At 41.8% G+C, this 21,850-nt stretch overlaps 1 protein-coding gene across 1 annotated transcript in view; it reads right to left on the reverse strand.

The window, feature by feature from the left end:
- Positions 1 to 14,748: 14,748 nt before the first annotated feature.
- edem1 (ER degradation enhancer, mannosidase alpha-like 1) overlaps positions 14,749 to 21,850 on the reverse strand; it is a 34,374-nt gene continuing 27,272 nt past the window's right edge. The window contains exons 10-12 of the mRNA XM_067998939.1: positions 20,695 to 20,791; positions 19,303 to 19,488; positions 14,749 to 17,844 (exon numbers count right to left, since the gene is read on the reverse strand). Of these exons, the coding sequence (XP_067855040.1) occupies positions 17,755 to 17,844; positions 19,303 to 19,488; positions 20,695 to 20,791 (373 nt within the window). The 3' untranslated portion in view covers positions 14,749 to 17,754. The remainder of the gene's footprint in view (positions 17,845 to 19,302; positions 19,489 to 20,694; positions 20,792 to 21,850) is intronic.

Here is a 21,850-nt window from a genome sequence, read left to right on the forward strand (position 1 = left end):
TCAGTAAGTTTATCTAGCGAGTAACTGAACCAGGAAAGCTCCAAGCTCAGTCCCTCAAACCAAGGTAGAACTATGGGCTCAACTATTGGCCCTGGTAGTGAAGGAAAAGTTGGGTAAAAGTAGATGTAAAAATGAAGAATAAGGAGGCCACATACTGCTTGGATAATAAGATAGAGGAGCAAAGGGATCTCTGGGTACAGATACTCAAATCACTAAAAGTAGCAACACAGGTTAGTAAGGCCATAAATAAGGCAAATCAAGCACTGCGGTTCATTTATGGAGGGATAGAATTGAAAAGCAGAGAAGTTATGTTAAACTTATACAGAACCTTGGTTAGACGACACTTGGAATACTGTCCACAGTTCTGGTCTCCATATTATAAAAAGGATACAGAGGCACTGGAGGAGGTGCAAAAAAGATTCACAAGGATGATACCAGAACTGGGAGGATATCCTTATCAGGAAAGGCTGAATAGGCAGGGGCTGTTTTCCCTAGAAAAGAGAAGGCTGAGGGGTGACTTGATAGAGGTCTTTAAGATAATGAACGGGTTTGATAGGGTAGACGTAGAGAAAATGTTTCCACTTGTGGGGGACTCCAAAACTAGAGGTCATAAATATAAGATAGTCACTAATAAATCCAGTAGGGAAGTCAGGAGAAAGTTCTTTACCCAAAGAGTGGTTAGAATGTGGAACGTGCTACCATTAGGAGTAGTTGAGGCAAATAGAATAGATGCATTTAAGGGGAAGCTAAATAAACACACAAGGGGAAAAGGGGTAAACTGATAGGATTAGATGAAGTAGGGAGGGAGGAGGCTCATGTGGAGCATAAATGCCGGCATAGACCAGTTGGACCGAATGGCCTGTTTCTATACTGCTGACTCGATGTAAGATTTACACCTCGATAAAACACAAATAAAATAAATAGCAGGTGCTGCTGCAGACAGTAAAAGATCTTAATGAACTTTGGCATTTTCTCCTCATTTATATACTAAACTTGCATTTTTGTGCAAATTTGGCCTGAAATGTAGCTCAAAAACAGTGATTTGACATCCAGCGTGCATTGTACAGTCAGATAAAGAACAGATTGGTATTTAAAAGGAGCCCTTCGATCAATGAACAGTGCTAATTAACTCAGTCCACCTTTATCGTCAAGAAGCATTTTCTACAGCTCACTTCTGCTGCTTTTGGCGATGGGGAACTGTCCTGGAGACAAGAGCAATTCTGATCTGCAGTTATGAAGATTAAACAAGAACGATTGTGCCTGAAATCGGCTAAGAGGAAGCGATTGAGGTGACAGCTCCCTCGGTGGGTCAAAAATCATTTCAAAGACCCCCTGAAGGAGAATAGTTCAACTTCGAATAGTTTATGATAACAAGTTTCCAGCTGCAGGTACATCTTGTCACAAGACAGCCTTCTGGTTCTTTCTATTTGTGATGGCGGGCGGGGAAGGGGGGGGGTTAAAAATGATTCCAAGAGTCTGGTCAAACAGGTCAAACTGGTCAACCAAGTGAGTTTTCAGCTGTTAAACAGTTGTGATAGGATAACATGTCTGGAGACCCTTACTCTGTTGGCAATACAAATGGCAACTTAAAATGGCGCTAACCCACATCTGCAGCAACTTTGGGATGTGAACATTTTCCAAATAACGAGAGCGCCAGTGGAAGAGAAAAAAAAAATTATAAAAGTTTGGTAACTTCAAATTGAAAACTGCATGGGTGGAACACAACTTACAGTGCTTTCAAAATACAGCTGCAGTTATTCAGCATTAGCATGATGCCACCTAGTGGCATTTTTGAAAACAAAACCGCTCAAAAGGGCATCCCAAAAATAATTATACATAGCGATGGAACTTAGAACTGTGCACATGACCATCCAACCTGGAGGATCCCATGTGGCACACAGTACATTTTGATCTGTGCCTTTACTGTGTGGATTCAGCCTGCCCGAGGTGACAGCAGTGGGAGGAATTCTGTCCCAGAAACTGTCAAACCAGTCACAGAAAGCAGACTGAAAAAAATACACAAATGTGACAGGATATCTAATACAGTGGCACTCTGCATACAATTATATTCTTAAATAATTAAAATGTCCTGTGAAACTTACACGAAAGTACATATATTTTTAAAAATTGGTTACCTCACTGGGGCGGGGGGGGGAGCTACGATTAACTGACAGAACGACAACTTAATTTATCTGAGGGAATTGTGCAGTTGAATCAATACCGTGCAGAAGTTGAACCATTTTTCATGTGATGTGTCCAATTTCACAGTGCTAAGTTTATAAAAAGAAAGTTCAGACCACCACACCATTGTATCGTGCATCATTTGCCAGGGGAGGCAGAAGGCACACTTAATAGATATGACATTCAACAGTCCCTTTATTTGCATAATTTGCTGAAGTACATGAATTGGGTCTAGCTCTGTTCTCCATCCAATCCTTGCTTAATGCCACCAAAACCTACATCGATAATTTGTCACTGTACAAATCTATCAAAGCAATTGCAGAAGGGGAGAGGCAACGGGGCGAGGGGGGTGGGGAGATCAGGGTGGTCACACAGCATCATACTGAAGAGTTCTCAGGAAGCAGTGTGCATCGTCTATAATGAAAGAGAAAGAAGGAACTTACATTTATACAGCACCTTTCACAACCTCAGGACACCCCAAAGCGCTTTACAACCAATGAAGTACTTTTGAAGCATAGCCACTGTTGTAATGTAGGAAATGCAGCAGCCAATTTGTCCAGATAATGTTATAGTGAAGTTGATTGAGGGCCAAGTATTGGCCAGGACACCGGGAGAACACCCCTGCTCTTCTTTGACAATTGTAAACAATTTTACAACACCAAGTTATAGTCCAGCAATTTTATTTTAAATTCACAAGCTTTCGGAGATTTTTTCCTTCCTCAGGCAAATGTTTCAAGATCTCCTTGAAGCCTACGCATTTATACATATTGAACAATAATACATGGTGTTTACAGACTGCCCCTGCAACTGCCCGTTGCCAAGGCAATCACCGTGTTCAGACAGAGAGGTGTTACCTGCAGAACCTCCGAATACACATTCAACAAAAAAACAAACAGGGAAAAAAAACAGAGAAAAAAAAACACAGAGAGAGGCAGAAACATCCGGAAGGCAGAGAGAGCCAGCAAATGACCCATTATATTAAAAACAGATAACATTTGTTCGCTGGTGGGGTAACGTGTAGCGTGACATGAACCCAAGATCCCGGTTGAGGCCGTCCTCATGGGTGCGGAACTTGGCTATCAATTTCTGCTCGACGATTTTGCGTTGTCGTGTGTCTCGAAGGCCGCCTTGGAGTACGCTTACCCGAAGGTCGGTGGATGAATGTCCATGACTGCTGAAGTGTTCCCCGACTGGGAGGGAACCCTCCTGTTTGGCGATTGTTGCGCGGTGTCCGTTCATCCGTTGTCGCAGCGTCTGCATGGTCTCGCCAATGTACCATGCTCTGGGGCATCCTTTCCTGCAACGTATGAGGTAGACAACGTTGGCTGAGTCACAGGAGTATGAACCATGCACCTGGTGGGTGGTGTCATCTCGTGTGATGGTGGTATCTGTGTCGATGATCTGGCATGTCTTGCAGAGGTTACCGTGGCAGGGTTGTGTGGCGTCGTGGACGCTGTTCTCTTGAAAGCTAGGTAGTTTGCTGCGAACGATGGTCTGTTTGAGGTTGGGTGGCTGTTTAAAGGCGAGTAGTGGAGGTGTGGGGATGGCCATAGCGAGGTGTTTGTCCTCATTGATGACATGTTGAAGGCTGCGGAGAACATGGCGTAGTTTCTCCGCTCCGGGGAAGTACTGGACGACAAAGGGTACTCTGTTGGTTGCGTCCCGTGTTAGTCTCCTGAGGAGGTCTATGCGATTTTTTGCTGTGGCCCGTCGGAACTGTCGATCGATGAGTCGAGCGTCATATCCCGTTCTTACTAGGGCGTCTTTCAGCGTCTGTAGGTGTCCATCGCGTTCCTCCTCGTCTGAGCAGACCCTGTGTATTCGCAGGGCCTGTCCATAGGGGATGGCCTCTTTGACGTGGTTAGGGTGGAAGCTGGAAAAGTGGAGCATCGTGAGGTTGTCCGTGGGCTTGCGGTAGAGTGAGGTGCTGAGGTGCCCGTCTTTGATGGAGATTCGTGTGTCCAAGAAAGAAACTGATTCTGAGGAGTAGTCCATGGTGAGCTTGATGGTGGGATGGAACTTGTTGATGTTATCGTGTAGTCTCTTTAGTGATTCCTTGCCGTGGGTCCATAGAAAGAAAATGTCGTCGATGTATCTGGTGTATAGTGTTGGTTGGAGGTCTTGTGCAGTGAAGAAGTCCTGCTCGAACTTGTGCATGAAAATGTTGGCGTATTGGGGTGCGAATTTGGTCCCCATGGCTGTTCCGTGTGTTTGGGTAAAGAACTGGTTATTGAAGGTGAAGACATTGTGATCCAGGATGAAGCGGATGAGTTGTAGGATGGCTTCCGGAGATTGGCTGTTGTTGGTGTTGAGTATTGATGCTGTCGCAGCGATGCCGTCATCGTGGGGGATACTGGTGTATAGTGCCGAGACGTCCATCGTGGTGAGAAGTGTTCCTGGTTCAACTGGTCCGTGGGTACTGAGTTTTTGTAGGAAGTCTGTAGTGTCACGACAGAAGCTGGGGGTTCCCTGTACGATGGGTTTCAGGATGCCCTCGATGTATCCAGAGAGGTTCTCACACAGGGTTCCGTTGCCTGATACGATGGGACGTCCGGGTGTGTTGGCTTTGTGTATCTTTGGGAGGCAGTAGAAGTCTCCCACGCGGGGATTACGTGGGATGAGAATGCGTAGGATGCTTTGAAGGTCTGGATCGAAGGTCTTGATCAGTTTGTTGAGCTGGTGGGTGTGTTCTTTGGTCGGATCTGCGGGTAACCGTCTGTAGTGTTCCTGGTTGTCCAGTTGTCGGTATGCTTCTTTGCAATAGTCTGTTCTGTTCTGTATGACTATGGCTCCTCCTTTGTCCGCTGGTTTGATGACGATGTTGCGGTTGGTCTTGAGAGCGTTGATGGCGTTGCGTTGTGCTCGGGTGACATTCTGGACTGTCTTCTGAGTGCGGCTGATGAATCTGGCATTGACGCATTTCCTGACAGCTTGAGCATACATGTCCAGCTGAGGGCAGCGACCCTCCGGAGGAGTCCAGTTTGACTCTTTCCTCTTCGGTTGCTGTACCGCGGATCCCTCTGTCTGCTGTTCCGGATCGTCGATTGTCTCATTGGGTTCGCTGCTGAAATCTTGGGGTTTGTGGTAGAATTCCCGGAGCCTCATTCTCCTGATGAATTCCTCTGTGTCCGCCGCGAGACTAGTGGGGTCCATTTTGGTAGTGGGGCAGAAATTGAGCCCTCGGCTGAGAACTTCGATTTCGTCTGGTTGAAGGGTGTGGTCGGATAAATTGACAATAGACTTCCCTGTGGTTGCAACCGTGGTACCAGGGGAAGCTTGGTCGTTGCTGGTGGTGATGCCGAGTTTCTCAAGCTTCCTGCTCTTGGTTTTCATGTAGGCAGCGTAGTTCCGTTGCCTCGTCTGTTTGGCGGTATAACGTAGCTGGTCTGCTGTGTCCTGAGTACAGGTTGAGAGTATGGACTCTATCTTGGTTTCGAGGTTGTGGCGTCTGCTGTAGAGTTGGTGTATGAGATGGTTGCGGAGTGTGCGAGAGGTACGGCGGCAGAGTCTCTCAGCGTAATCCGAGTTGTATGTGGACTTGAGTGGGTTCGTGATCTGGAGTCCTTTCGGGATCTTGTCTGCTTTCTTGCAGCTCTGTAAAAACTTGATGTCTGTGTCTAAATGCGCGATCTTCTTGGATATCCTTTCCACTGTGAGCCGGCAGTTTGTGGTGTCGATGGTAGTCATGATGTGGAGATGCCGGTGATGGACTGGGGTTGACAATTGTAAACAATTTTACAACACCAAGTTATAGTCCAGCAATTTTATTTTAAATTCACAAGCTTTCGGAGATTTTCTCCTTCCTCAGGCAAATGTTTCAAGATCTCCTTGAAGCCTACGCATTTATACATATTGAACAATAATACATGGTGTTTACAGACTGCCCCTGCAACTGCCCGTTGCCAAGGCAATCACCGTGTTCAGACAGAGAGGTGTTACCTGCAGAACCTCCGAATACACATTCAACAAAAAAACAAACAGGGAAAAAAAACAGAGAAAAAAAAACACAGAGAGAGGCAGAAACATCCGGAAGGCAGAGAGAGCCAGCAAATGACCCATTATATTAAAAACAGATAACATTTGTTCGCTGGTGGGGTAACGTGTAGCGTGACATGAACCCAAGATCCCGGTTGAGGCCGTCCTCATGGGTGCGGAACTTGGCTATCAATTTCTGCTCGACGATTTTGCGTTGTCGTGTGTCTCTTCTTTGAAATAGCGCCGTGGATCTATAGTTCTAATGAGTTCTTAGCACTACTGCCTGTGTACACTGTCCATTGCTGAGCATTATTTGCATCATGCAGCGTTGGTAACTCTCAACACTATGATAACGGCACGTTGCCTTAAGTTCTAGGGATCTCTTATCAGTGTTGTCAGCTTTCAGTGTTAGTGCTGTTGAATGGGGTTAAATTAGAATCCAATCACCATGATAACTGTGAGGTGCCAAGTTACATTATCCACCAATCTGTGTTATCAGTACTTCTAAGCACTGCAAATGTATATTGTGACTAAACACGGGCGTATTTTAAACTTAGCAAAGTAGGAAATGCATGATCGTGGAGGTATTTCCCTGGGATGGACACACACTATCAACATAAATTTGTATCCTTATTTATTTTTAATGAGTGCCGAGAAATCAGGGATATTTACCTCCATGACAACTTATTAAAGCTTGTGCATGTTAGGGCTGTACCTGTCATAAATTAACTTTAATCCTTAATAGGATGTTGAAAGCTCACAAGGCCACGTGAAAGATGCTTCACATAAAATGCTTGGAATGTATTAGAACACCCTCCAGATCTATAATAAAAATAAAATATAATCAATATTGTTTTATTACTAAGTTTTCCCCCTGCCCAAGCATTGATCCCAGTAAGAATTGTTGGTGACATGTTTGCAGTCCCCCGCAATGTTACTATGAAACCTGCCTCTGGGAGATGTGAAAAAACAGTCTCTGGGAGAGGTGTAAAACTAGTCTCTGGGAGGGGTGTAAACGTGCCCAAAGATAAACTATCTGATTTTTCCTTGGCAAGGCGAGCGGAGTGGAAGAGAGAAAACGGCAGTCACACAGTGGAGAGAGTTTTGAGAGTCCAAACCCATCTACTACAACTCCGTTGGTACCATTCAAAAATATCCTACCACGCTTGTGCAGTAAAATAAATGCTTGCTGGCAATGCTTGAATATGGAATTTAACTCAAGTTAGCTCAAATTATGAAACCTGTGCTTGTTTAATAAAAAAAACCATAGTATACTTCTACATCACGTGTTAAAAGATTGGTTATTCCTTCCATTTCAAAAGGGGTTGGATGCCTTTGCTCTTATGAAGCTAGCTTAGATAGTTGAAAGGTTCTCTGCTTTGTAGGCATTCATGGGATGAGACTGTAAATTAGCTCAAGACATTCAATTTGAATCTGGAATGATTTGTATTAACTTAATTGCATGGCTTGTTACAGTTATCATAGAGTCATAGAGTTATACGGCACGGATAGAGGCCCTTCGGCCCATCGTGTCCGCGCCGGCCATCAAGCCCTGTTTACTCTAATCCCATATTCCAGCATTTGGTCCGTAACCTTGTATGCTATGGCATTTCAAGTGCTCATCCAAATGCTTCTTGAATGTTGTGAGGGTTCCTGCCTCCACAACCCTTTCAGGCAGTGAGTTCCAGACTCCAACCACCCTCTGGGTGAAAAAGTTCTTTCTCAAATCCCCTCTAAACCTCCCGCCTTTTACCTTGAATCTATGTCCCCTTGTTATAGAACCCTCAACGAAGGGAAAAAGCTCCTTAGTATCCATCCTATCTGTGCCCCTCATAATTTTGTACACCTCAATCATGTCCCCCCTCAGCCTCCTCTGCTCCAAGGAAAACAAACCCAATCTTCCCAGTCTCTCTTCATAGCTGAAGCGCTCCAGCCCTGGTAACATCCTGGTGAATCTCCTCTGCACTCTCTCCAAAGCGATCACATCCTTCCTGTAGTGTGGCGACCAGAACTGCACACAGTACTCCAGCTGTGGCCTAACCAGTGTTTTATACAGCTCCATCATAACCTCCTTGCTCTTATATTCTATTCCTCGGCTAATAAAGGCAAGTATCCCATATGCCTTCTTTACCACCTTATCTACCTGTTCCGCCGCCTTCAGGGATCTGTGAACTTGCACACCAAGATCCCTCTGACCCTCTGTCTTGCCTAGGGTCCTCCCATTCATTGTGTATTCCCTTGCCTTGTTAGTCCCTCCAAAATGCATCACCTCGTACTTTTCCGGGTTAAATTCCATTTGCCACTGTTCCGCCCATCTGACCAACCCATCTATATCGTCCTGCAGACTGAGGCTATCCTCCTCGCTATTTACCACCCTACCAATTTTTGTATCATCAGCGAACTTACTGATCATACCTTTTACATTCATATCCAAGTCATTAATGCAGACCACAAACAGCAAGGGACCCAGCACCGATCCCTGTGGTACCCCACTGGCCACAGGCTTCCAGTCACAAAAACAACCTTCGACCATCACCCTCTGCCTTCTGTCACTAAGCCAGTTTTGTATCCAAAGTGCCAAGGCACCCTGGATTCCATGGGCTCGTACCTTCTTCACCAGTCTCCTGTGGGGGACTTTATCGAAGGCCTTACAGAAATCCATGTATACCACATCCACTGCGTTACCCTCATCCACACGCCTAGTCACCCCCTCAAAAAATTCAATCAAATTAGTCAGACATGATCTTCCCTTGACAAAGCCATGTTGACTATCCCTGATTAATCCTTGCTTCTCCAAGTGGAGACTAATTTTGTCCTTCAGAATTTTTTCCAATAATTTTCCTACCACTGATGTTAGGCTCACTGGCCTGTAGTTCCCCGGTTTTTCCCTACTCCCCTTCTTGAATAATGGTACTACATTAGCGGTTCTCCAGTCCTCTGGCACATCCCCTGTGGCCAGAGAGGTTCTGAATATATGTGTTAGAGCCCCCGCAATCTCCTCCTTTGCCTCACACAGTAGCCTGGGATACATTTCGTCCGGGCCTGGGGATTTATCTATTTTTAGGCCTGCTAAAACCGCCAATAACTCCTCCCGCTCGATGTTAATATGTTCGAGTATATCACAGTCCCCCTGCCGTATTTCTATGTCTACATCGTCCTTCTCCATAGTGAAAACAGATGCAAAAAATTCATTTAGAATCCCTCCTACATCTGCCAGCTCCACACACAGATTGCCATTTTTGTCCCTAATGGGCCCTATTTTTTCCCTAGTCATCCTCTTACCCTTAATATACTTATAAAACATCTTAGGATTTTCCTTTATTTTGCTCGCCAGTGTTATTTCATGGCCCCTCCTTGATCTCCTAATTTCTTTTTTAAGTATCCCCCTGCACTTTTTGTACTCCTCTAGGGCTTCCTCCGTCTTTAGCCTTTTGTATCTGCCAAAAGCCCTCCTTTTTTTCCTAATCCATTCTCGTATATCCCCTGACATCCAAGGTTCCCTGGAGTTCTTGGAACCACCCTTGACCTTTACGGGAACATGTTGCCATTGTATGGTCTCAATCTCCCTTCTGAAAGACTCCCATTGCTCCGATGCGGATTTTCCTACAAGCAGTTGTATATTACAGCTGGCTGATATGCATCCTAGTGGCCATAGACGGTCCTATCTACAAAGTCCTGTTCCATTTGTGATTCGTGATATCACTAAAACTCATCTGTTCCTACATCAAAGAAGTTAAATGGGAAAAAAAAGTCAGAACCGTTGCTACTTTCAGTTCTTGCAGGATACTGAAGGCTTTTCAGTACAGGTTGCATAGACTAGACTTGTATTCTCTTAAGTATTCAAGATCAAGGGGTGATCTATTTGAGGTGTTTAAGAGGATGAAAGGATTTGATAGGGTAGATAGAGAGAAACTATTCCTTCTGCTGGGAGTCCTGAACAAGGGGGCATACCTTTTACATTCATATCCAAGTCTTAACCTTAAAATTAGAGCTAGGCCATTCAGGTGTGATGTCAGAAAGCACTTCTTCACACAAAGGGTAGTGGAAATCTAGAATTCTCTCCCCAAAAAGCTAGTGAGGCTGGGTCAATTCAAAATTTCATAAACTGAGATTGATAGATTTTTGTTAGGTAAAGGTATTAAGGGTTATGAAACCAAAATGGGTAAAAGGAGTTGAGATACAGATCAGCCATGACCTAATTGAATGGGGAATCAGGCTCGAGGGGCGGAATGGCATACTCCTGTTCCTGTGTTCAGATTAAAGAGCACTGTGATAGCGTTGTTGGCATGAGCCAAAGCAGTAACTAAGAGGCACAAGAAAACTGGACAGTCAGCATTCATTATTTCAGTACTTCCTTCGGAGAGATAATTCTAACTGCTGAAGGACTGGTGAAAGTTCTAATGCTCTACTTTATAACTCTAGCTGATTTTGTAAAGTAATGCCCGATCGCTAGTCCGAATGTAATATCACTACCTATCTGAGGAATGCCTAACGACAGCACAAAACTATGCTTAATCCAGTAGCACTACAGCAAGTGGGGCAATTGTTAATTCCTGGGTCCACACATACACTACTAAAATGCAAATTTTAGATCATAAGGGACGGGTCCTGTTTATAAAAAAAAAATCGCCGGCAGACAGTTGAACAAGAATATGGGGCAGTAGCACCCGAAACTGGAACATAACGAACATGCCAACTCAATGCATGCTCATATCTGGAGCTCCGTCTCATTCAGTCACGGGATAAATTTAGCCTTCACTGAGTTACCATCAAGTATCCTCCATGTATTGAAATATTTTGGCCATCTGACCATTGGTATATTAGGTAGGTCTTTACTCGTCAAAGGTGAAATTTCACTTCTATTCTGTGAAATCTAGATCGTGTTAACAAAATTACCGATACTGTCAGGTGTCAATATTTACACTCCAGACCCATCACATCATCGTAGCTTAATTGTTTGTTTATCAATGTCAAGCTATTGTAAATAATTGGCACTGTGAGCAGACATAAACTTTCCAATCACTGACAATACAACAGTGCTGCTCCGGGAAGTTTTTTTTGTACTATGGTGTTAGTTTAAGACACGCACGTCTACATAGTTGTTGTGTATGTAGAATAGGAAATCTTAAAACAGGAATTACTACACAGTAAAACTTGTTATCCAGACACCTTGGACTGGGAGGGTTTCTATAATTCTAAAACATAAAAATAGGTACCATGAAATGACTAGAAAAATGTTATTTCTGCAAGATATAATTTTGAAAATAGGAAAATAAAAATACATTACAATAAAAAAATCATCAGGGAGCTGTCAAACAACCATTACAATAACTTGTTACTAACTGATACCATACCTCCAATTATCACTTCTCAAAAGTTTCCATATTACATGAATGAGTCACTTTATCTTCACATTATTTGGAATGATTCAGTATCATCCATATCACAGATTTAGTACAAATCTGTTCTCCACCAGGAACCTGGGAGAACTCAAAATAGAAAATCATAACTAAGCCACATCTTGTGAATTTACAGGTGGAATAAAATTTAATAAGTAACCAAACTATCACTGTAAACTAACCATTTCTAAATGGACTCGGGTTATTCCAGAGGTTATATTTAGTTAATATGCATCGCAAAACTGCCAAAGTATTAAAGTCCTGTTTTCAGCATGCCTGTTTAGATTACTCTGGAGAAATCTATGTGGCAATTAGATATTCTCACATCAACAGATTGAAATTGCTTATTTGGATCAGAAATCTAAAAATTTCCAGCTAGCTTCCCCTTCCAATTATTTGAAGTGGTGGACCCCAATAACAAAATGCACCATCCAGGTTTGAGCAGAGTTGGTTGATCTCAGCCAGGACAGCAGCCTGGGCATTACCAATGGCCGCAATGCCCCTGTACCAAAGAAAGCGCAAAAGTAATAAACCGAAATCCTACACGCAATCACTATCCGGTGACTCCCACTGGACAATGCACGTGTACATGGATTTTGGTTGAGGGCTAGATGAGGTTCAACTATGATACCGTATTCCAACAGCCTGCAGTTTGGGCCCAAGCTCACTTGGGTGAAAAGGACTCCAGCCATTACAGCACTGTGGCCCTGCATCAGTTCAACCCTCAGAAGATTTGTTGGGGAGGGTTTAAAAAAAAAACAATCTGAATGTAATGCTACTTCCAGTCTGCACCAATTGGACAGATGCTGTAAAACCTACTTTTGCATTTCTTGTTACTAGATTGAAAACACATGTACAGAACATGATTATATCTACATAACCTTATCCACCTGCCACACATAGTTAACAGATGAACTATTTATTCCATTCATTCAAGATCAAAAGATTTACTTCAGAATCGTCTGCAATTCATCTTTTGAGAATTTGATTAAACATTATTTAAAAAAAAACCTACAATTGCCAAGTTTTGTTCTTCCATCTCACTAGATTAGCCCACAATAATGTTTTTTATATCTGTAAGAAGATTTTTTTTTCAGTAGCACAAATTCTGAAATGTAGCCAAACCATATCCTCAGTGATCACAAAAAAAATCTTTCAATTTTGAAAGCTGATATTGAGGGTGATAAGAAGTTACTAGAACTAGGGGGCATAATCTTAGAATAAGGGGCTGCTCTTTCAAAACTGAGATGAGGAGAAACTTCTTCACTCAGAGGGTAGTAGGTCTATGGAATTTGCTGCCCCAGGAAGCTGTGGAAGCTACATCATTAAATAAATTTAAAACAGAAATAGACAGTTTCCTAGAAGTAAAGGGAATTAGGGGTTACAGGGAGCGGGCAGGAAATTGGACATGAATTTAGATTTGAGGTTAGGATCAGATCAGCCATGATCTTATTGAATGGCGGAGCAGGCTCGAGGGGCCGATTGGCCTACTCCTGCTCCTATTTCTTATGTTCTTATGAGAGCGTTAGGAACACTGAGGGGAAATAGGAATTCTTTCAAGATTACTGAGAAAACATATAAACCAATGTGACCAACAGGGGAAGTTATGCAGGCAACGATGATGGAGAGGAAAGCGGAGAAAAAAGTTCCAAGTGTAAACGATTGACAAAATGCGTGTAAAACAAAGTAAGGTAAATGAAGTTAAGAAACTAGTCAAGAGAGCTCAACTGGATAGCGAGATGACAATTGCAAGAACATGCATTGATATATAGGGCCTAACAGCTGAAGGCACGGCCGCCAACGGTAGAGCGAAAGAAATCGGGGCTGCGCAAGAGACCAGAATTGGAGGGGTGCAGAGATCTGAGGTTTGTCGGGCCAGAGGAGGTTATGGAGATAGGGAATATAAAGCAGCGTAAAAGGCTTTTAAATATTTTGTAACAGATAGGGTCAAGGAAAACAGCAGGACTCCAGAAGATCCCAAGGGTACCATGTCAAGTAACCAAGGAATCTCAGATATCCTAAATAACGTGTCGGTGTTCACGAAGGAAGCCATCGTCTACCTTCCACCATGGAGTTAGAATTTACATGCCTATTGTGAGAGGGAGGTCAGGTCAGACAAATGTATTAAGACTTCTTTGAGGACATATTGGATAGAAGGAACTCAAAATGTTAACACTTCCAGATTTTAGCATGCTTTGTGAGTGTTGGAAAGAAGTCTGGATCGTAAGGATAGAAAGCCTGGAATTGGGGGATGAGGAGGAAGCTTCTGGATTGGGTCAGGAATTGTTGTAGGTGAAGATGTATCAGGATTGAAGGTACTGACTAGCAAGGGAACCTCTCTAGGTCCATTTCTGTTTGCAATGTACATAAATGATTTGGAAATGGGGAAAGAAATTAAGCTTTGCATACTAGCAATACAAAAACTTGGTGGAAAGGCTGCATGAAACAAGCAGACCTAATATGAGAAAATCGGACGGATTGCCGATACAAGACTGAGGAAGCGGAAGCAAAAGCAATAAGAATATGAAACTAATAGTAGACTAGAGGACATGGGAAACTGGCAGGGTACTGGTGAATAGTTTGTTAAAACCAAAAGGGTAGCAGGAAAGGCGGCAAACAAAATATTAGGGATGTGTAGCCAGAGGGATACAGCACAAATAGTTAGCTGGTATAGAGGACTACTTTGGGCCCACCTGGGACTACTGCATACAATTCTGGTCACTGTACTAGTGGAGACATTTTGGCTTTGGAGAGTAGGGCAACAAAACTGATACAGGGATTAGGTGCCAAGAAACTTAAACTTTACACTGAAGAAGCTGCTCGGGGGAAAAGTTTAAAATTTTCAAGGGGCCAAAGAAAAAGAAAAATCACATAGATTAGCACCCTTTTATAAGATGCTAATTGAGGCATCAAAACAGGAGTTTTGACTGTATCCACCTCAATTCACCAACTCACGCAGGAAATTTCACTGGAATAATGAAATAGCTTGGGGTGATCCTCGTGTTAATGCACCTCATGACAAAAGATATTTCAACCCTTTGCTTTTAGAGATCAAGCATACTCTGGAAATGGCCCAACTTTTCAGCTATAGAAAAACCTATAACTCATTCTTAAAATCTTATATTAGCAGAGATTAGAAGATGTAGAGTTTTGTGTTGGTTCAGAAACTTACAAAGAAATGAACAGCAAAAGAAACAATGGCACCGCATTTTTATTGACATTTGTTTGGTCCTTTGACAATTTCAATACCATTGCTCATTTCTGGGAAAATAAAATTTATACAATTTTTCTTCTATATAACAGTGTATTGCACATTGATTTTGGTAAACTTTAATAGTTCAGCATTGTTCTGTATATTAAACATCCAGCATCGAGTAAATACTTTTATTTGTAAGAAAACAATGTTTGACAATTAACCTTACCAACAGGTTAAAAATGAGGAAGATCCAATGTGCTTTGTTATCCTCTACCACGGCACCCAGATTGGTCAATTATATAAAAAGGTGTGATAGAAACAGAAATCACTTAAAATGTTAAAATTTTGACCATCAAACCTCAATATTTGGCACCTTCATTGCACATATAACTGAAGGAAGATTCTTATGTAATTGAGCCCTGTGGCCCGATCAGGCTCCTTCTGCCCTCACCCAACACACAAAAAAAAGCCACAGAAAGACTGTAGGGAACTGGAGGTTTCCTGATGATAGCACAGGGTTAACCACTTGATTGAAAAATTCAAAGGATAAGCAACAGGGAGACAGCGGATAAAAAGTTCATCCAAATAAGCCAATAGGTAATTTAAGAAGAGGTCAAGCCAAACTTACTCCAGTAATAATAATTATGACTGTACAGATTTGTCCAAGTTATTTTTGGTCCAGTTTCTAGGTTTGAAATTTCAGCAACCCAACAAGGAAAATGTTACCTATAGGATTGTAATCCAGTTGGGAGTAGGGAGATTTTACAAGTTCTGTAGCAAAAAAAGTTAAATAAATAAAGTCCTTAAGCGAAGACAGCCTGATTGTGCAGCACTACTGAGGGAAGAATGCAAGTTTGAGCCATGATTTCACATACCTTTAGTTCCCAGTCTCATTCTACCTGTCCTGGGAAGACATCAGGCAGAAATAAGATGTTTCCTTATTTGGGGAATGGGGAGAAGAGGGTAAGAGAGAAAGAGTTCAAAGTTACTGGAGGGCAAGCCACTCTAGCACATCTGGAAACACAGTGGATCAAGCACAACAGGAGCAGAGATGTTGGAAAAGGACAGCTGCTCAAGCTCTTGGTCAGAAAAGGCAGCCACAGACTGAAAGTGATAAAGTGTTGATGCCTGGCATCACCAAAATTCAGCCTATTGTTTTTTTTTGCATTCTCGCTGATCAAACTCTGCGCCAAGCCTCAGTTTCCACGTTAACACGCACGATCATCATCTTGAACTACAGAGTTTTTGTTCTTTGCTCAAAATCTCTATCACCAGCTCATCAGTTTGTCAAAGAAGCCTGTAGGCAGGCTTTTCTGAACTACCCAGTCAGAATTCGAAATCGTTTCCTTCCTCCACTCTCTTCTCCCTCCTGCCTGGATAACCTGACTCTCGTCAGTAGCAGTGTGACTGAGCAAATTCAAGAGGTCGATGCTGAAACTTCCACTATTTTGCACAGGTGCTGAATTTTCACAGTCCCGATGACAGGAGAGAGAAAATGCATACACACAAAAGAAAGAAGTGTCCCAATTTAACAAGAGCTCCTCACATACAATGTAGACCAGGACATAAGCAACCAGTTGGGAGTGTGGGAAGAAGTATAAAAAACTGTTATGTTCCACATTTTGTTGAAAAGGTTAATAAATATTCCATTGCAATAGCCTAATTTGTTCTATTTGAACCAACCCCATCCAATGTCTCAATTCACCACATACAAAACATGGAATGCATTTCAGTAATTGCCTATCATCCACAGAAGATTCATATACATCACAGGTAAATCAGAAACAGAAGTTTTGAATATGTTTGACAAATAGCTCACCAGTAATGCACAAGACCATAGCAGAGTGGACAGTGCTGAATTTTAAACTGCCAAAAGTGCTAGAAAGATTCCAACCGCAAATATTATCAAAACTATAAGGCAACCATTTTAAGATGGCACACTGTGGGCACCATGCTGGAACATTGTGCAACATCAGGGAATGCTAGATGATTTGATCCCGACTCCAGAGTTCCTAAGCTAAGCTGCATCAATATGGGGGAGGTACAGAGCAGAGTTCAGCACACCCCGCCCCTTCAAGAAGTCTAGTTGCAGATGGTGTGTATGTTCTTGGGGGTTGAGCTGTTTTTATATTTAAAAAAAGAGGCAAAGCAGCTTTACTTTCTGAAGACAGATCACAAGGAATCATCCACAAAAATAAATCAAGTTGTGGTTGGCGAATATACTTCATGATCATGGCACACTTCGTCGTAAGAGTGTTGTAGTCCTCGCACACAGCCATGAGCCCAACCATCTAATGGACACTGTATGCATATTGGACAGTAACAAAAATCAATGCAGGCTTGATGCTCAGGACACTAGATGCCATGAGCTACATTTGGTAAATGCGTTGATAGTTACAAGGCACATTAGCCAAATCCAGGGTAGATTACGCTTTTCTTTTTCCATATTTGGACTCCCTGCACCCAATACTGGACTCCTGAAAAATTGACTCATGCGTGTGTGAATGGTCTTTTACAGTCCAGATCTTCACACCATTTCTTGGTTCTCACACATGTGCAGCACATACATTAGTATAAATGTGGATTCCATAATATGCACTGAAACTTTCTTATTTCAAATGGTTGTACATTTAAGAAGGGTAAATTACACAAATATTCAATTGCATTTAAACAAATACCTAGCATAAGTCTTCACATTTTATTTTTTCCAGAAGAGCCCTGTAGACAAGCGATTAATCCTATGCCTTCACAGAAGACACTATGCACCAAAAACCCACCCATTTGAACAAAAACATTTTTTCCCCTGCACTAGAGCGAAGGTTTAAAAGTAATATCACTATTGCAGAGATGAAATTACATGTTCATGTCCTAGAAATGTTTTCAGAGAAGTTGTAAAAATCTTAATAAATAAATGTCAATACATTTATACACAAAAATAAAAAGTTGCATAGCTGAAGGTTAGAACCCTGCATATCCTTGTACGAGCCCTTTTATGAGGTCTTTTTAAAGAAGTCCCACCATCTGGTCAATCTGTTGCATATAAACTCCTTTCAAGGGCAGCGCATATCTCCGCTCACTGGGGACTCTGCTGCACTGTGGAAACATATTTATATATATATATTTATTTTTTTAAAAAGAACAATTAGTTTTCATTACACCAATATCCAAAAATGCAAGTTATCCTCCAAAGTGATGCTATGTTAGAATAGGGATAGGTTAACTTTGTAGAACAAGGTGACTTGCAAACATATGCAAATGGCTGCAATTTTTGTTTTAGTGTATAAAAGATCATTAACCTACATCCTTGCCAAATTCTACATTTTTGGACAGGTGTAAGTAGTATATTGTACTTGATACCACCAGCAGCTTCAGTACCCATATATACACACAGATACAGAACTGGGGAGGGAAGGAATGTGCACATGCCCCTCAACCAGCACTTTCTGAACCGAACACACTAGAACTCCTTGCACCCCCCCCCCACCCCTGTCCATAACATTCCAAACACCCGTTCCACCAAGCACTGAAGCCAATAACTAGAAACAGACCTCACAGAGGAGAACTCTTAGTCATTTTTTCAAACAGATGTGATTTTTTTTTACTAAGTGCTTTCAATGTTGGAACTTGGGTCATTTCAGTCTAGACTATAGTAGAGGTGTTCTCTCTCTCTCTGCAGGCTTAAGACTCATATGTGAAATGCCTAGATGGAGAACATGTTCCATTTCCCAGTCTTGATATGCTTCACCATGAAGAGGAGAAAAAGGAAAACTCAGAACAGGGAAGTACTCTATAAATAAGTCCTTGCTATTTGTTTTATGAACTGTGTTGTTTTGCCTAAAGCCCAGGTAAAATATCCCTTTCCCATTAACTCACATAATTCAGACAATAGGCAATGAATGCACTGCAAAAGTACTACTATATCTAGTACAATATGGGTTCATTTTATTTGCCTACTTTACTCTTCATTCCATCAGGTTATCAATACTTTGTCACTGATGTATAGGATCCAGACCAGTGATCCATGGCAATAAATGACCACCAAAACTTTCTGGTGAGCGGTGGGAGATTTAAGCCTTTGGGGCAAAATAAAGCAAACCAGCAAGGCAAAGTCTGAACCAGAGAGAGAGAAAAATTATTCAATGTATACAAATAGAAGCTGTTCGAGACCTCCCATTAGAGCCTGTGACACAATCTCGGGGTGGAGGTCTTCACAATATTAGTGTGGAAAATACTTCAACAGGAGTTCATTTTTATTTTCAAATCTCACATGCACATCCCAGAGTCTTACTTACAAATTCCCAATTTATCATTAGTCCACCATTGGCGGTCGTGCCTTCAGCTGCCTAGGCCCTAAGCAATGGAATTCCCTCCCTAAACCTCTCTCCCTTCAAGTCTCTCCTTAAAACCTACCTCTTTGACCAAGCTTTTGGTCACCTGTCTTAATATCTCCATGTAGCCCGGTGTCAAATTTTGTCTGATAACGCTATGAAGCGTGGGATGTTTTTACCACATTAAAGGCACTATATAAATGAAAGTTGTTGTTTTACTTACATTAATGCTGGAGTTGGCAGGTCTGTGGTCCAGCACTCCAGAGTTATCTACAGAACCCTCTTCTTTAGAAGAGACATCTTCCCATGGCTTTTCTCTGAAAATTTTATCCACTGGCAAAATATGGCCCTCTGTTGTGAAAATGTATTTGCTCCCAGATCTATGTAATGGGTTGTCTTCATCAAATAGCTGATCACACACATACATTCAAAAAGACTAGATTAAAAGTTTGTTTCATCTACACAATGAACACTGACAGCAACTAAACCGGACTCCATTTGGACAAGTATAAGTATACACATTAGAAATAGCTCAGGTAAGCAAAATCGTGACTCTATTACCATAAAATACTAAATACAACGAGGGTCAAATGTAAATGTGAAAAATACATTTAGAACAGATGCCAGAAAGAACTCCTTTATTCAAGGAGTGAAGAACATTTAGAATAAACTTCCAAACAAGGTAAAGACACGAACATCGTGGGGGTTGAGGTGATGAGAAAGATGAAAAAAACAGCTGGATGCTAGCTTGAATACTGGAGGGATGAGCTTTGATGGATCGAATGACCTTTTCACATCCTTAAATTCTCTTATGTTCAGATTGACATTTTACTCTTGGACCTTCATTACCCACTGATCTTCCATTTAAATATATATGTAAAGTTCCGGTATCTTTGCAAAAGTCTTGGTAAGAATATTACAGAAGGAGCACTGCAGCACTCCAAACAAGTAATCATAAACCCATACTATCAGCAGTGTAGGAGGTGTGCTCTCTGTATAATTTTTTTTGTCTTCAGCCTTACATCTGCAATATATTAAAAGGTAAACCTCTTTCTATCATAAATTCCTGTACACATTTACAATGGAGACTACCAATGTAAACTTGTCACACTGTAATTACACCCATCAGTAGTGACACTGTAGTGTCTCCATTTCGTGTCTCCCAACTCCTCAACTTGTAATGCATTGAGACTACTATGCTCCGACCAACTCTCCTTCCGTTTCCCAAATTTTGCTATTTAATTGTAAATAAAGATGGAACACGTGACTTTTAACATGGCACGTTGTGCGTACTGGTCCATTTTTCTCCCGCCCTATATCCTCGCTTTACCTGAAGACTACACTTGCTCTTGGCTCCACGTATGCAACACCATACATGGAAGATCAATATATCTTGCATAAAAAAGTAGCAGCACACAAAAAAAAATAATCACCAAATCTCATACGATTTGCATTAACTTGAGACAGTGTTACAGCCTTGAACATCAAGTCAATCGTTATTCTATACAGTTTCACAATATTAAAAAAACACCCTGAAGAGAATTCGACTGATATTAACCAATTGACTCTCTATAAAATGATTAACTTCCACTTAAAATTGTCAAGAGCAACGTACCAAATACAAATATTTACAGGTCTCGCTGAGAAAGAAACTCTCCATTCGGTCTTCCTTTGACTTGTCTATTACATGATGAAGTGTGGCATAACCACATCTGTTTGCAAAGAAAACAGCCAACTGTAATCGTAGCGTCACAAAGTGTCACAGATCGGCATTAGTTTTCACCATGATGACTAAATTCCACGGTGCATTAAGAGAATAAACAGCTTCCAACTCTTTTTGTGAGATCTACCATATTCTGCTAATCATAATTTTGCTAGTGATAATATACTTGTTCCAAAATATAAAAAGTCTTGTCTAAGATCCATGGGTAACAACACTTAAGTGTGCATTAAGCTATGTATGTCAGGAAGAAACCAGGGGTTTGGAGATCTCAGCTACCACTCAACTGCTCACACATTGAGAATGAGCACTTGGACGAGATATCAGATGCCTGCCAGTACCCAAAGGACTATGCCCCAGTATGAGCATAAGTGGCAGCCTAAAGGAAAGGAGTTGGGGGAGAACATTTTGTTACTCAAGTAGTAACAAACAAAATGTGCAGCTGTACTAGTTTTTGACAGATACGAAGATAAATGATGAAATTCCCTCTGGTACTTGAAAACCAGGTTAGTTATTAAATTGTTTATGTATGCATCTATAAATTAGTGATGGATAATTGTACAGTGCCTACAGTTTTGACCTTTGGTCAGTGCTAACCAAGTGAATGATAACACAGTAGTTAACAGGGACCAATCACACCTGGGATATCAATTCCAGAAACACGTACAGTGCACTGTTCTCCAACTGGCTGTGCTCCCAGGTCCTACTTTCTTTTCTTCCCTCTAGCTTCCCACTTTCAGTTAGGCTGCCACTTGCTTCATCGTGTCCATTCAATCCCCCCTCCTCCCAGGACCATTGCTTCATAAGCAATCCAGTGAGAGATACCAGTGGGAATTTATTCTCTGCTATGTCCAATTCAGCAAATCAAAACCCCTTTATCCCTAGCTCAAAGATTAGATAAGACAAATGTGTTGATAAATGTTATATAATTTAACAGTATTAATGCAGAAAACTTATCCCCAGAGAAGCCAGCGTAGAGAGCTTTTAAAACAGATTTGGAGCAACACTAGATTTTTAACTTTTAAAAACAACAAATGAACAATGAGTCACC

This window comes from Heptranchias perlo, chromosome 17, assembly GCF_035084215.1.
Source record: "Heptranchias perlo isolate sHepPer1 chromosome 17, sHepPer1.hap1, whole genome shotgun sequence".
Taxonomy (NCBI): domain Eukaryota; kingdom Metazoa; phylum Chordata; class Chondrichthyes; order Hexanchiformes; family Hexanchidae; genus Heptranchias; species Heptranchias perlo.